General features: G+C 34.5%; 2 protein-coding genes across 3 annotated transcripts in view; one reads left to right on the forward strand and one right to left on the reverse strand.

Annotated features, from left to right (window-relative positions):
* Positions 1-15,255, forward strand: part of LOC138697622 (glutamate receptor ionotropic, kainate glr-3-like) — a 68,417-nt gene that overhangs the window by 26,705 nt on the left and 26,457 nt on the right. For both annotated transcript variants that reach the window (XM_069823024.1, XM_069823025.1), the window contains one exon: positions 6,368-6,515. In XM_069823024.1, the coding sequence (XP_069679125.1) occupies positions 6,368-6,474 (107 nt within the window). In that variant the 3' untranslated portion in view covers positions 6,475-6,515. The remainder of the gene's footprint in view (positions 1-6,367; positions 6,516-15,255) is intronic.
* LOC138697621 (modular serine protease-like) overlaps positions 1-15,255 on the reverse strand; it is a 48,542-nt gene that overhangs the window by 12,066 nt on the left and 21,221 nt on the right. Inside the window, exons 5-7 of the mRNA XM_069823023.1 lie at positions 10,067-10,183; positions 8,489-8,838; positions 3,836-4,045 (exon numbers count right to left, since the gene is read on the reverse strand). Of these exons, the coding sequence (XP_069679124.1) occupies positions 3,836-4,045; positions 8,489-8,838; positions 10,067-10,183 (677 nt within the window). The remainder of the gene's footprint in view (positions 1-3,835; positions 4,046-8,488; positions 8,839-10,066; positions 10,184-15,255) is intronic.

The raw sequence follows: 15,255 nt of genomic DNA on the forward strand, positions 1-15,255 counted from the left end.
TGATAATAGAGATATTGGGCTTAACTTTTATTCCTGTAACATCCTTGTGCATCCTATCCCTTTACGTCATTTAATTTCATTATCAATTTCACATCAAATTGCTATCATAAGTTTTAAATATTATTACAATCGAAAAGTTTTACTAAATAAAGAAGTTCTATTTTAATCTTTCTGTTCCCGATAACTTAACATTGTACAGTTATTCCTAAACATTTTTAGTTTACTGCAAGCATGTATAAAATTCTTAGAATTCTTACTTGTAGTATAGTATAGTATAGTACAGTAGCTGTCGTTGTAGCAAAAGCTATAGACATTGTCAAAATATAAGTGTAAAATTATCGTACTAAAATATAAAATACTAAAAATAAAATAAACTGATCCCAAATACTCCTTAGAGTTTACAATCGAGAGTCAAGACAATCAAAATAGGCTTATATCATCTAGATGAAAATTATAACACACTGGTCCCAAATAATATTTGATACTCTCTGTTTACATACAGTAAGACGAGAATTAACTTAATAACAATTTATGAGAAATTCTTCATATATTACAAAAATAATAATAAAACTGAAAGAAACGTAAAAAATTTCTAGAGTTTAATTTTCTAATTCAAAACATTCTTGCATATAATAGAACAGGTTTCTAAGAAGCTATGTTTTCACTTTTACTTTGAATCTGTCTAGTGACACTTCCTGTGCTTGTTGTGGTAACATGTTGACCATCCTACAGCCCAATATATAAGCACTACTTTTAACTTCAGATAGTCTACAATATGGTATGTCTAGTTTTTATTTATTATTAGCCTCGGAATGGGACTGATTCTCTGGCACGACCACAGTAAAGGAATAAGGTTTTGAGATCGTTTCCAATTCACTGTGGGCTAAAGCAAGGAGATGCACTATCACCTTTACTTTTTAACTTTGCTCTAGAGTATGCCATTAGGAAAGTCCAGGATAACAGAGAGGGTTTGGAATTGGACGGGTTACATCAGCTGCTTGTCTATGCGGATGACGTGAATATGTTAGGAGAAAATACACAAACGATTAGGAAAAACACGAGAATTTTACTGAAAGCAAGTAAAGAGATAGGTTTGGAAGTAAATCCCATAAAGACAAAGTATATGATTATGTCTCGTGACCAGAATATTGCACGAAATGGAAATATAAAAATTGGAAATTTATCTTTTGAAGAGGTGGAGAAGTTCAAATATCTGGGAGCAACAGTAACAAATATAAATGATACTCGGGAGGAAATTAAACACAGAATAAATATGGGAAATGCATGTTATTATTCGGTTGAGAAACTTTTATCATCCAGTCTGCTGTCAAAAAATTTGAAAGTTAGAATTTATAAAACAGTTATATTACCGGTTGTTCTTTATCGTTGTGAAACTTGGACTCTCACTTTGAGAGAGGAACATAGGTTAAGGGTGTTTGAAAATAAGGTGCTTAGGAAAATATTTGGGGCTAAGAGGGATGAAGTTACAGGAGAATGGAGAAAGTTACACAACACAGAACTGCACGCATTGTATTCTTCACCTGACATAATTAGGAACATTAAATCCAGACATTTGAGATGGGCAGGACATGTAGCACGTATGGGCGAATCCAGAAATGCATATAGAGTGTTAGTTGGGAGGCCGGAGGGAAAAGGACCTTTAGGGAGACCGAGACGTAGGTGGGAGGATAATATTAAAATGGATTTGAGGGAGGTGGGATATGATGATAGAGAATGGAATAATCTTGCTCAGGATAGGGACCAATGGCGGGAACCTCCGGGTTCCTTAAAAAGCCAGTAAGTAAGTAAGTACTAGTATTATACTCAAGTAAGTATATTGGGTTACTTGCTGCATAATTGTCTTCCCTTTTACTATTAGATAACGATCACATACGAACATTCTGTGCTTCATGGTTCTTATATATTTCTCAGTATAGCAACAACTATCCAAAATTAACAAACACAACCTCTTTCCTAGTATATGCTAAAATGTGGTAGTGAAGAGAGAAATACTTCATCGAATTATTTCCATAATTTCTCGAACTGGACTATTTACATTACCAGGTAACTTAATAAGTTAATTATAATCAGTTGCACGTTTTCAACTCAAAAAAGGAAATACTAATTAGTTAAACATTTGTTTATTTATCGTATATATAATACAGGGTGTTCACATGAATATATATATATGGATTATTTAATGACGCTCGCAACTACAGAGGTTATATCAGTGTTGCCGGTGTACCGGAATTTTGTCCCACAGGAGTTCTTTTACATCCCAGTAAATCTACTGACATGAGCCTGTCGCATTTAAACACACTTAAATGCTATCGACCTTAGCTGGGATCGAACCCGCAACCTCGAGCATAGAAGGCCAGCGCTATACCAACTACACCACCGAGGCCGACTGTTCACATGAAACCTCCCTGATTTCAATTTATAATTTTAAGGAAACTATTAGTCCTAGAGATGTGTGGTTTGCGGTGTCATGTAAAGCAACTCGAAAAGTTCTGTATTTCCTGTTCTATTCTTTTGTTGCAGATGTTGAATAATCAGCAAAAGAGAGAGCTCAGTGCGTAATGTGGTACTCTGAAACGAAACGAAATACGGTCCAAAGGAATTTCAGATGAATGTACCCTGAGCAGGAGCCATCAGACGTAAAGACAATTAAGGCGTGGTTTGATAAGTTCCTAGCCATGAGGACTGTTAACCGACAGTCCAACTTGGGCAAGAAATGCACGTTTGAGGAAATGGTGAATGAGATCAGGAAGGCCTTCGCTAGAAGTCCGACAAAGTCAATTGATAGATCGTCACAAGAGCTGAATATTCCACGCTCAACAGTCTATAAGGTGCTGCATAAAATACTTCATTTGCATGCCTATAAAGTGAAAATCCTTCAGACGCCTACGAATTGACTTTGTTTCCTCAGTTGCTCGAGCCAGACTGTCTGTTAACACTTCCCATGGCTAGGAACTTATCAAACCAGCCTTAATTGTCTTCACGTCTGGTGACTCCCATTCAGGGTACGTTCATTTGAAATTTCTTTGGACCATAATCGGTGATTTCGTTTCAGAGTACCACACCATGCACTGAGCTCTCTCCTATGCTGTTGTCATCTTTACTAATTATTCAACACCTGCAACAAAAGAATAAAAAAGGAAATACAAAACTTTTTGAATTGCTTTACATGACATCACAAACCGCACATCTCTAGGACTAATAGTTTCCTTAAAATTAGAATTTGAAATCAGGGAGGTTTCATGTGGACATTCATGTGGACTTCATTCACTCACTCTGTAGCACTACAGCTCTTGTAGAACTCTGGCTACCTTACAGATGTCATTCCAGGTCTTTTTATCCTCAGCTTCTCCCTCCGTCCATCTTCTGACGCCGATTTTTCTTAAATCACGATCAGTCCTTTCCAACCATCTTGTACTTGGTCACCTCTAGCCCTTCTTTCTGGTTTACCTTCCAATACTTTCTTTGTATGTCTATCGTTCTGCATTTTATAGACATGTCCCAAGCGTCTGTTTTTAATTAGAGTGGTTAGATCCTTATCTTAGAAGAGATCTATGTGTTATTTGTTCTTACTCCCCACAAACCTTTGTCATCAACTAGTTCTAATATTCTTCTTAATACCTTCCCTTCCCATATATTAATATCCTATAGTAAGTAGCCAGGTTTCACTACAATAGCTATTGAATATCTGTAGTATTCATCAGTGTACTAGTGTTAGTACCATAATAATGTATTGTGATATTATTAAGAACCTGAACATTTATTTTAATTCTGGGATACAATAGAAAGAAATGAGTACCGGGAGAAGGGATCTGACCTTGAGTGCATGTGAATAAAGGTTTATCCCACTTTCCATCTTCTTGGCAGATGATTGTGTTATAACCTGGTTCAAAGGTCAATTGGTATGACACTTTACATGCCAAGCTTGCCACAGTGCCAGGTGCCATAGGTTGCTTACAGGACACATTATCTTGCTTATAGCTGCACTCGATATTCAGATTATCAGATTTGAGTGGCTTACATGACACTGAAACAAAATAAATCATGTAAATATAACCAAACATTTTACTCATATTATGTTATTTAACATTATTAATACAGGTACAGTAAATGGCACTATGATTATAAATAATAATAACAATTTAAGACTTGGCTGCATACGTCAACGTCGGGACAGCCATTACTTTGTAATATTTTAGTTTTGGCATTTGTTTTCTTTTACAGTAAATTTATAAGAAGAGAACCTGTACCGGTGCGACTTAACAAGAGCATATTTAAGATATGGTGAAGACTTGTGATGAACTACAAACTAAAGCATTTGTTTTCTTGTACAATAAATATAATATGAGAAAGAAATTTATAAAAATTAACAAGAGCATGTTTAAGATATAGTGAAGACTTGTGATGAACTACAAACTAAAGAATTTGTTTTCTTGTACAATAAATATAATATGAGAAAGAAATTTATAAAAATTAACAAGAGCATGTTTAAGATATAGTGAAGACTTGTGATGAACTACAAACTAAAGAATTTGTTTTCTTGTACAATAAATATAATATGAGAAAGAAATTTATAAAATTTAACAAGAGAATGTTTAAGATATAGAGAAGACTTGTGATGAACTACAAACTAAAGAATTTGTTTTCTTGTACAATAAGTATAATATCAGAAAGAAATTTACAACATTTAACAAGAGCATGTTTAAGATATACTGGTAGTGAAGACTTGGATGAACTACAAACTAAAGCATTTGTTTTCTTGTACCGGTACTATAAATATAATATGAGAAAGAAATTTATAAAAATTTAACAAGAGCATGTTTAAGATATAGTGAAGACTTGTGATGATCTAAAAACTAAAGCATTTGTTTTCTTGAACAATAAATATAATATGAGAAAGAAATTTACAACATTTAACAAGAGCATGTTAAAGATATACCGGTAGTGAAGACTTGTGATGAACTACAAACTAAAGCATTTGTTTGCTTGTACAATAAATATAATATGAGAAAGAAATTTATAAAATTTAATAAGAGCATGTTTAAGATATAGTGAAGACTTATGACGAACTACAAACTAAAGCATTTGTTTGCTTGTACAATAAATATAATATGAGAAAGAAATTTATAAAATTTAACAAGAGCATATTTAAGATATGGTGAAGACTTGTATGAACTACAAACTAAAGCATTTGTTTTCTTGTACAATAAATATAATATGAGAAAGATATTTATAAAATTTAACAAGAGAATGTTTAAGATATAGTGAAGACTTGTGATGAACTACAAACTAAAGAATTTGTTTTCTTGTACAATAAATATAATATGAGAAAGAAATTTATAAAAATAAACAAGAGCATGTTTAAGATATAGTGAAGACTTGTGATGAACTACAAACTAAAGAATTTGTTTGCTTGTACAATAAATATAATATGAGAAAGAAATTTATAAAATTTAATAAGAGCATGTTTAAGATATAGTGAAGACTTGTGATGAACTACAAACTAAAGCATTTGTTTTCTTGTACAATAAATATAATGTGAGAAAGAAATTTATAAAATTTAACAAGAGCATGTTTAAGATATAGTGAAGACTTGTATGAACTACAAACTAAAGCATTTGTTTTCTTGTACAATAAATATAATATGAGAAAGAAATTTATAAAATTTAACAAGAGCATGTTTAAGATATAGTGAAGACTTGTGATGAACTACAAACTAAAGCATTTGTTTTCCTGTACAATAAATATAATAAGAGAAAGAAATTCATCAAATTTAACAAGAGCATGTTTAAGATATAGTGAAGACTTGTATGAACTACAAACTAAAGCATTTGTTTTCTTGTACAATAAATATAATATGAGAAAAGAATTTATAAAATTTAACAAGAGCAATTTTAAGATATAGTGAAGACTTGTATGAACTACAAACTAAAGCATTTGTTTTCTTGTACAATAAATATAATGTGAGAAAGAAATTTATAAAATTTAACAAGAGCAATTTTAAGATATAGTGAAGACTTGTGATAAACATTTGTTTTCTTGTACAATAATTAATATAATATAAGAAAAAAATTTACAACATTTAACAAGAGCATGTTTACGATATGATATACTGGTATGATGTGATGTGATATACCAGTATAGCCTATGGTATGGTATGATTATGGTTATGATATGGTATGATATGATGCGACACAGAACACATGACATTAATATTTTTTTCTAGTATCGTTATGAACTATAAATTAGAATATATTTTGTATTTTAGTGTAATAAATTTACAAAAAGGAAATTCGTAAAATTTAAAAACCATATGTTTAATATAAAGTGTTCTTTTTCGTGGTTGTAGGTTCAGGAAATAACATGTCAGCGGATTACCACCTGCCTGTCATCGACCATATCTGCCTTGACTGCTTTCACTTACTGCCCACAATGGACCATAAATATCAGCCTTGAGCCAAGAATTCGGGCCAGGGGACAACATTTTGAAAACTGAGGTAGGTAATAATATACCGTGAAACACGCATGAATTTCACCAGCGAGGGAATGTACTCTACTGCATAACACTCCCACACAAGCAGCAGTGGGCTGTATAGGTCGCTGATGGTAGACCTGGTGTATTACCTACTGAATGTTTATGATTAACTTAATTATAACATACCATACTGGAATTTTCTTGTATAGTAAATTTTTTAGAGAGAAGTCAATAGACTTAGCCTAACCAAAACATTTGAATTTTTATATCTAGTAACAATATAAGTTCGTAATAATGATGTATCATAACACTTGGTTCCACTCCGATCTTTCCATATATTAAATTCACTGTTGGCAGTCATTCCATTACGAGAGGCTTTTGGTAAAAGCCTCATAGCGATGTGTGACGGCCTCGCTCACAGGCAGCGGTACTCGCAAACTTGAGGGAAAGCCCGGGGAAGAGAGGGTATCGATTCACTATGAGGATGCGGGGCTAACCTCAACAGCGATATAATAATATGTTGTGCTATGTTCGTATTCTGTGAATGTGCTGCATTGTATAAAATGGCTTATGCTAAGAGAACTTTGAGGTCATTATTTACAGAATTAAAAGAGAAACCATTTTCAAGTTGGACGTATGAAACAAAATGAGCTTAAGAAGATAGGAGATGGACACTACATTTACAATAGATATTAAAATAGCGGACAGAGAAAGACAAAATAGAAAAGACAGAAGGCTCTGAGGATGGCGTCTAGTAGCACCGAAACAGTTGTAAGCCTTACATACTTACATAATTAACGCGAGTAAGTTCGCCATTTAATCAATTATTTAAAAAATTTCAGTTTTCATGGTATAAGAAATATCCTTGGCTATCAGGGTGCTCTGAGACAAGTTATATAGTTATGCCTGTATATTCTGTTTGGGGGTGAAAATGAGTGGTCACCACATTCTTGTGGAGTCTGTGTCACAAAAAATTTTTATAGAAAAGCTGAGAAATATCTGCTGTATAAAAATATATAAGGTAAGCAAATTTTTTCAGCCTACCCAGTATTTACACCTTAGCTTAGCCACTAATTAAAGGTTTATGGTGAAGTACACATTTGCATTTGTTTTTCTGTGCACAAAGTCTGTAAGAAGAAAATCAATAAGATTTTACTATATAAAAAGGTAAAAGGTAAAGGTATCCCCGTAACATGCCATGAAGGCACTTGGGGGGGCATGGAGGTAGAGCCCCATGCTTTCCATGACCTCGGCACTAGAATGAGGTGGTGTGGTCGGCACCACGCTCTGACCGCCTTTTACCCCCAGTACTCAATTTTATAGGACGCTGAGTGAACCTCGGGGCCGTTCTGAAAGTTTGGCAACGAGAATAAATCCTGTCACCACCTGGGATCGAACCCCGGACCTTCCAGTCCGTAGCCAGCTGCTCTACCAACTGAGCTACCCGGCCGCCAAGATTTTACTATATACCATTTCATTCTTTTCACTCAGATTTCAGAATTTTTCTCCTAACTTTCATCAACATTATCGCCATCGTAGTCATCATCATCATAATTATCAGCAGCAGCAGCACCATCATATTAAGGTACTTTAAAATGTTTTTTATACTGATATCGTATAACTTGTAATGTTTTTTACACTGATATCGTATAACTTGTAATGTTTTTTACACTGATATCATATAACTTGTAATGTTTTTTACACTGATATTGTATAACTTGTATTGTTTTTACACTGCTATCGTATAACTTGTAATGTTTTTTACACTGATATCGTATACCATGTAATGTTTTTAGTCTTTATTCTTTTAACACTGATTTTTTTTTAATGTTATGGTATCAACGTGAATAATTATTCTAATTGTTTCTTGTAATTAGAAATGCTCTGCCTTATTAATGTAACACATTATACTGAGCTTGGAATCATAATCTGGATAAAAGAGACTTAATTTATAATTTTCGAACACAAGTAAGTTTCTCATATATTGATACATACCTGGAACACAAGTAGGATGAGAATTAGCCCATTTGCCGTCACTACATAATATAGAAAAAACACCAGCCATTGTGTACCCTTCATCACACTGATATTCCAAAATTGTCCATTCTGGTGCTATTGTACCAGGAACTTGGCGACAGAAGGGAGTTGTATCACCATCTTTGCAATTAAGGATTTTGTATTTTCCATGATCTGGCTTCTCGGGTAGTTTACAAGATGGTTTGTTGTCAGTTCCACAACGTATGGGATCCTCATCTGAGGAATCAGCACAGTGAGGTCGACCATCACAGCGGTGATCAAGATCAATGCAAGCGCCATAATTACAACGGAATGTAAGAGGAGAACACCTAGAATCAATCAAATAAGTTATTTATTACTATATTGCGATGCAAGTATGGGAAGGGCGTTATTACAGAATCAAGGAAAAGTTTGAAAAAACAAGACAGAGTCGAGTTTTTCTATTTCCCATATTTTGTTAATACACTTACTCATATACAGACATGGACAAACTATTAGACTAAATTAATTAATGTGCAACGAAGCTATATTTATCAGTAGAAATAAAGAACAAAAATGTATTTTACACAGATATAATGAACAGGAAATTAAGTCTGGAGGTTACTAATATTTTGTGAAAATTTCCTTATTCTTTATTAACACGTTGATTTTGTCAGGGATGCTGGAAACCAAAGTCTGACACTTTCTTTGAATATCAGCATCATTTAGCCAGATATCAGACATTTCTTAAATGAGTCCATGTTTTGCTGTAAGCCTCTTTTTGTTCACTTTCTTTTTCAGTATAGATCACAGATCGTTCATGTCCGGTCTTCTTGCAGGCCATGGGAGAATATCTTCTGCAGTATATAATTAAAACACCAGTAGTACTAACATAGCCAGAAAAGAAATATACTTAACCGTAGGAAAAATATACCAGAAGATATAAACAATCATATTTACAACAATAGAGACTCTGTGAATTATACTGATAGTTGATATGACGAATTATATTATGTTTCCAAGAAAACCTTTTAGTCTAATAATAATTTGTCCACGTCTGTATATTGATGCTATTTTTGGACGATCATCATTTAAATTAATTAAAATATTAAAGATAAAATTTCTTTTGTAAATAAAACTTGCTGCTGTAAGGATATGAAAAGTCTATTGCTGGGTTTCAAGAAGGTATTTATTGGTCCTTACTTAATTATTATTTTACAGTTACCAGAACGTCCACTAACGTTAATGGTTTGATAAAAGAGTCCTCTAACTTACAAGTCTGATTCTGGTCCATTAGTAAGAAGTTATTTATTATTGAATTTCCAAGTTTATAGAACCCTATTTTACCCGAAGGTATAGTAGGGCTGTAATTAAATCATACATATTATAGCCCTGTACAAATAGTTACATAAAATGTATACATAATTATACGCATCATTAGTAAGCTCCAAAAATAGAAAGTAAAGCTTGGATTCCTTGTAGTGTTCGTAATTATCTCATATGCCTAAATGGGATAAAATTATTTACAGTCAGACTGACTCCATTTAAAATTAGTGCTGAACCACAATAGACCCTTACCTGAATTTGCCACATTGTTCAGATGTTTCATCAGAACCATCTGGACAGTCTTTGATTCCATCACACACCAATGTGTCATCTATACATTTTCCTGACTTGCATGGGAATTCTGATGATCTGAAAAAAAATTATTATTATTATTATTATCATCATCATCATCATTAATTTATTTTATTTTTATCATTATCCTCCTTATAAGCATCATCATCATAATTTACAGTCTGTAAGGTAAAATATGTATACGCTACAATTTTATGCTCAGAAATAAGTTACAGACATGTATTGTTTGTTTATAATGAAGTTTGTTTGTTTGTTTGTTTGTTTGTAAGTCTGTCTAGTGTCACGTGGAGAACGAAATCCAATATAGGCTTACAGCTGGCAATCGATGCAAAAGTTCCTTACAGACTGAGAATTGGAAATCTAATTCTATGATCAAAGTGAAATTAAACTTTTCACTTTCTCTGTTTCTATTATTTCTGTGATTAATTTAAAGAGAATTTAGTTGCAATTCATCATCATTATCATCATCGTCATCAGTAACACTGCCTGGACATCTAATCTCGTTACAGTGGTTCTCAAACTGGGGTCCGCGGTCCCCTAAGCGGTTCTAAGGAGACCGTGAAGGGGTCACTCATTTGAAGTGTTGTGCTATTTGCAATTGTTGCCAAGTCTATTTTTTTTCGTAGTGAGATTTTTTTTAAGTGATGCTGGTTATATTTTAGATGTTCTATTATCTTAATTAATAAGCCTACTTAATCTAGTTTTAACTGTTAACACAGTTCTCTCCCGATTTTGCAAAGATGGCTTTAAGAGTGCTGATTCTATTTGCAACCATCTATGAGTATGAGACAGCATTTTCCACACTACTTGTTATCAAAACAAAATCCCGAAACAAATTAGATGCGACAAATGACATGAGAATTGCACTAGCCAAAACAAAGCCAAACATAGAAGAACTGGTTCAGACAAAGCAGATGAACCCATTCCATTGAATGTAATAATTATTTGTCAAAAAATGTTTTAGTAACAGTAGCCTATATGTTAATTGTACTTAATTTGAATTTTTAATTGCTAGGGTAGACTTTGTACCTTGAAACACTTTTCACAGTTTATTTACTTATTTTATTTTTTTTTTTAGAAAAGAATTTTCTTAAATGAAAAAGTGCTTGAAATAATTATTGAAGATTCCTTTACAACTTTCTGTAACTATTTTCCTATTTTACAGCTCTATTAAGGATGGAAGAAATAAAATGACGGGGTATGTAATGTGTTCAAAGATACAACAAGTTCATGTACCTTGGAACATACCCTCTTGTACCTTGGAACTGTGGAATATAGATGGGAATATAGGTGTAAAAACTCAAAATCATATATAAAATGTATTTGCCATTATAAATCAGTGCAGGCTTCTCTGAATGAGATTTTATTTCCTGGAGGAGCCATAACTGCTTCAACAGCTTTCTTTAAGGCATCCGGATCAATTGGGGGCCTCTTAACTTCACACTTACTTCGTGGCATGATCTTAAATAAAATAAAAACAAAAACCAATAGTATTGTGTACCTTGGAACATGTTCCATGGTACAAGTTATTTTGTGTTCAAAGGCAGAAGAGGGTGCACGTTTAAACAAATATGGCTGCCAAAACTAGAAGTTCAAATAAATCATGGAAATTAATATAATATGTCATTACTCACCAGATGGTAAGGAACACACTATACTTGATTGATAGTCACAAATACAATTTGGTCTCGTGTTAGAAAACATATAACAATGAAAGAAATATTTACTTTTGGTACTAAAAAAATTGTTTTGTCCACAGAACTCACACTTTGCAATAAATCAAAACGAAACTATGACCAGACCTAATTAGCGGCTTTCTCTACAATCTACTTCAGTTTGAGTCCTCTATGTAGCAGCAAACAAAAAATGTTCAAAGGTACACTATGCTCAAGGTACAACAGTCTTCCCTACATTTTTTGTTTTATTTAATAATAATAATAATAAAGCGCACAAATTGTGCATAAATGAAAGTCACTTGGATTGAACAAAGTTAATGACTGATAGCTGCCGATTCCCACAGACTAGGATATGGTATCTATCACATGTCTTGTTGCATAGGACACACACACAGTTGTCGTCCGGTTCGTGGAAACACTGAATTCTGCATATCTTGTGGTGGTATCCATGAACCGCCAGCGATGTCACGAAGTGACGGAGCTTCTGGTTCATGTCTGTCCAGGTCCGGTTTATCATGGCCTCCGTTGTGTAGAAATTCTCCCAGATGTCTTCCCTCTTCCTTATCCTCTCGTCTAGTGCTTTCTTCCAGTTGGAAGTGGAGGGCAGATCGAGTTTTGTTCTGAGTTCTTCTATCAAGAAGGTCTCTTGGGCGAGCACGTACACCAGCCTGGATAGAGTGTGTTTTGATACTCCTAGTGCAGCCTTCAAGAAGCGAGCCTTGACGTTCTCTAGGTATGGAGGTCTTTCGTGCGCAGCTTGTCCCAAGTTAGATCTAGTCCGTATGTAAGTATGGGGACTATCTTGGTGTGGAAGATGATCATCGCTGTTTTGAGAGATAGCTTGGTTAGTTCTCTGATGTCATGAATGGCTTTTGTGGCTGCTGTAGCTCTTTGATTGGTGTGTACCCTGAATGAATTTGTTGTGGTCTGTAGTGTCAGTCCGAGGTATTTGGCCTGGTTTACTGTTTGTAGAGGTTCTTGTTTCAGAAAGATTTTGTCTTGTTGAGATATCTTCCCCCCTTTCCTGAATATCATGTGTTCGGTTTTCTGCATGTTTATCTCCAGCTCATTTTGGTCAGCCCACTTTTCCAGCGCGTAGGTTGCTTTTTGGAGTTCACTCCTGTCATGAGATCCCAGGACCATGTCGTCGGCATAGATGTTTTATTTTATTTACAGTATTCTCTAATATTGGTAAAGATAAGAAATTATTAAATGCTTATTCCTGAATAGAAATCATGGTCTGTTTCCGCTTAATTATTAATTATATGAAACTTATCTATCCCAAATTGAATTTCCTTAGATACAACTTTTTTCGAATAATATCCAGCAAACATCTTCGTTTACAGCGACTTCAATTTTATATATTTCATTTATAAAAAAATATATATTTATATAAGTTGCTTAAATTTTTAAGATTTTTTTCCTAAAAACCAGAAGTGAGATTTTTGCGAAAAATAAAAACTAAATTTTCTGCCGATTATGCTTGCTCTGTGTATTACTATTATATTTTATTTTAAATACATTATTTTAAATTGGAAATTCATAACGATTCTCTAAGATTTGTGACCACTGTTTGCGCATGGAAAGGCTAACTTCTATAATAAGCATTATCGAATACAAAATAGACTATCAAATAAATCGATTGTTCAAAACGATCACAATGTTCGACAGTTTAGAAATTAATCGACTCATTTCACAAATTAGACTGACAAATTTAAATCTGATGAAAACTGCCGAATGCATTATTCGATAGATATAGTCTTATTTCTTGCGCACCTTTCTCCAACAGTCAAAGCCGACAGTCGTAACAGTTTCTCGTAACTCGGCATCTTCGCCATATTGAAATAGTCAGGGATGCGTTGCTATAAATCTTCGCATCGATATGTCCTTTAATGTTGTATACTGAACTAAGTACCAATAGAAGGACTTCTAAGTGGAGAATCCTTAACCGGAAACACAGTTCTGGAACGATAGGGTCTAACTCCACTTAAAAATGGTTGGTGCATGGTGCACCTAAAGGTGCGTACACACTTAGCGAACGAACAACGAACGAATAATGAAGCGAAACTTCGTTGTTCGTTCGCTGTTTGGAGCAACGTACAAATCATCAGCAAATTGTCAGAAAACATTCACGTTCGCTGATTATCCGCAATAAAGGCAGACGAAAATATAATTATAGCAAGTGCAGCCGTTGTTATTATAGGCAGTTTAACAAAAAAGAAAGTTAAAAAAACAAAAGGCGATGGTGGCAGACGCCACTCTACGAAAGTCGCAATCAATATAGCGGCACTGACTTGCTTCATGATTTACGTCGAATGGAATCGGGACAGTTTCACAACTTCTGTCGCATTTCAGAAACAGACTTCGAAATATAACTGTGCAAAATAGGGCCAAAAATTTCCAAGAAAGACAGTGAATGATGTCAGTAGGGACTCAATTTAATTTTGACTTCTGCTCCCTACAATAAACAACAAACATGTATCCACTGAAAATAAATAAACAAAAATAATTCTCAAATTTTGCACGTGATTGACTCGCCTATCTTGCAGCTGAACACCTTTCCAATAGCTTCCCAAACATCACGTTTTCTTACTTTATTGTGGTAAGTAGGATGCTTGGGATTCCATAAAGTTTCCCGCTCCCTATATGCATTAATAAGATTTATAACAGCGTCTTCCGTCCACTCCAGTTTCGACATCCTGTTGGTGAAATTGAACTAAGCGCTGCGTTCTGCTACGAACTACAAGCTAGTGGCAAATCCCGTCCACAACGAATACCAACTTCCTTTGATGTACCGACAAGCGACGGATCACTTTCGAAGGCAAACCAAACGATCGGTTTGCCTTTGCTGCAACGTACACACATACCGATTTCAATCAGCGAATGCATTCGTTTGTCGTTCGTTCGCTAAGTGTGTACGCACCTTAAGAGACACACTTCACTCAACACACTAGTGTAAGGCACTTTGCCATATTCGGCAATGTTTTGTCGTCTTACACTTCAAGAGTTCCTGGTGCGATTTTCCTACTACATATTATCTTTGACGTAAAAAGGCCACGTGATGATATAATTACATCTATTCTGCCATGATATACCTACGACCACTACAATGGCTCTACAACAGGGCTGAGCACCAAGAGCGAATTCTACTCTCTCACAGGAGCCTTACGACTTCTCTTCAACCCCTTTCTTCCCCGCAGAACACCGCGCGTTGATGTCGTGACGGATGAATATTAAGCGTCCCCGTAGAGTTTGGATTCGCTCCCAGTGCCCAGTCCTGCTCTCCCGCTGTATAAAATATTCACGAAAGCAAACGAAGCTTTCCGAAGGGAATTTAGATTACGGCTGCCGATCATTATTTGTGTCTAACAAAAAGATATCTTTGGTTTGCACCAGCCAACACTGTTTAAATAGTCTACAATCGCTGGTAGATAATCATACGTCATAATACCA

Source organism: Periplaneta americana, chromosome 4 (genome assembly GCF_040183065.1).
Source record: "Periplaneta americana isolate PAMFEO1 chromosome 4, P.americana_PAMFEO1_priV1, whole genome shotgun sequence".
In the NCBI taxonomy this organism is placed as follows: domain Eukaryota; kingdom Metazoa; phylum Arthropoda; class Insecta; order Blattodea; family Blattidae; genus Periplaneta; species Periplaneta americana.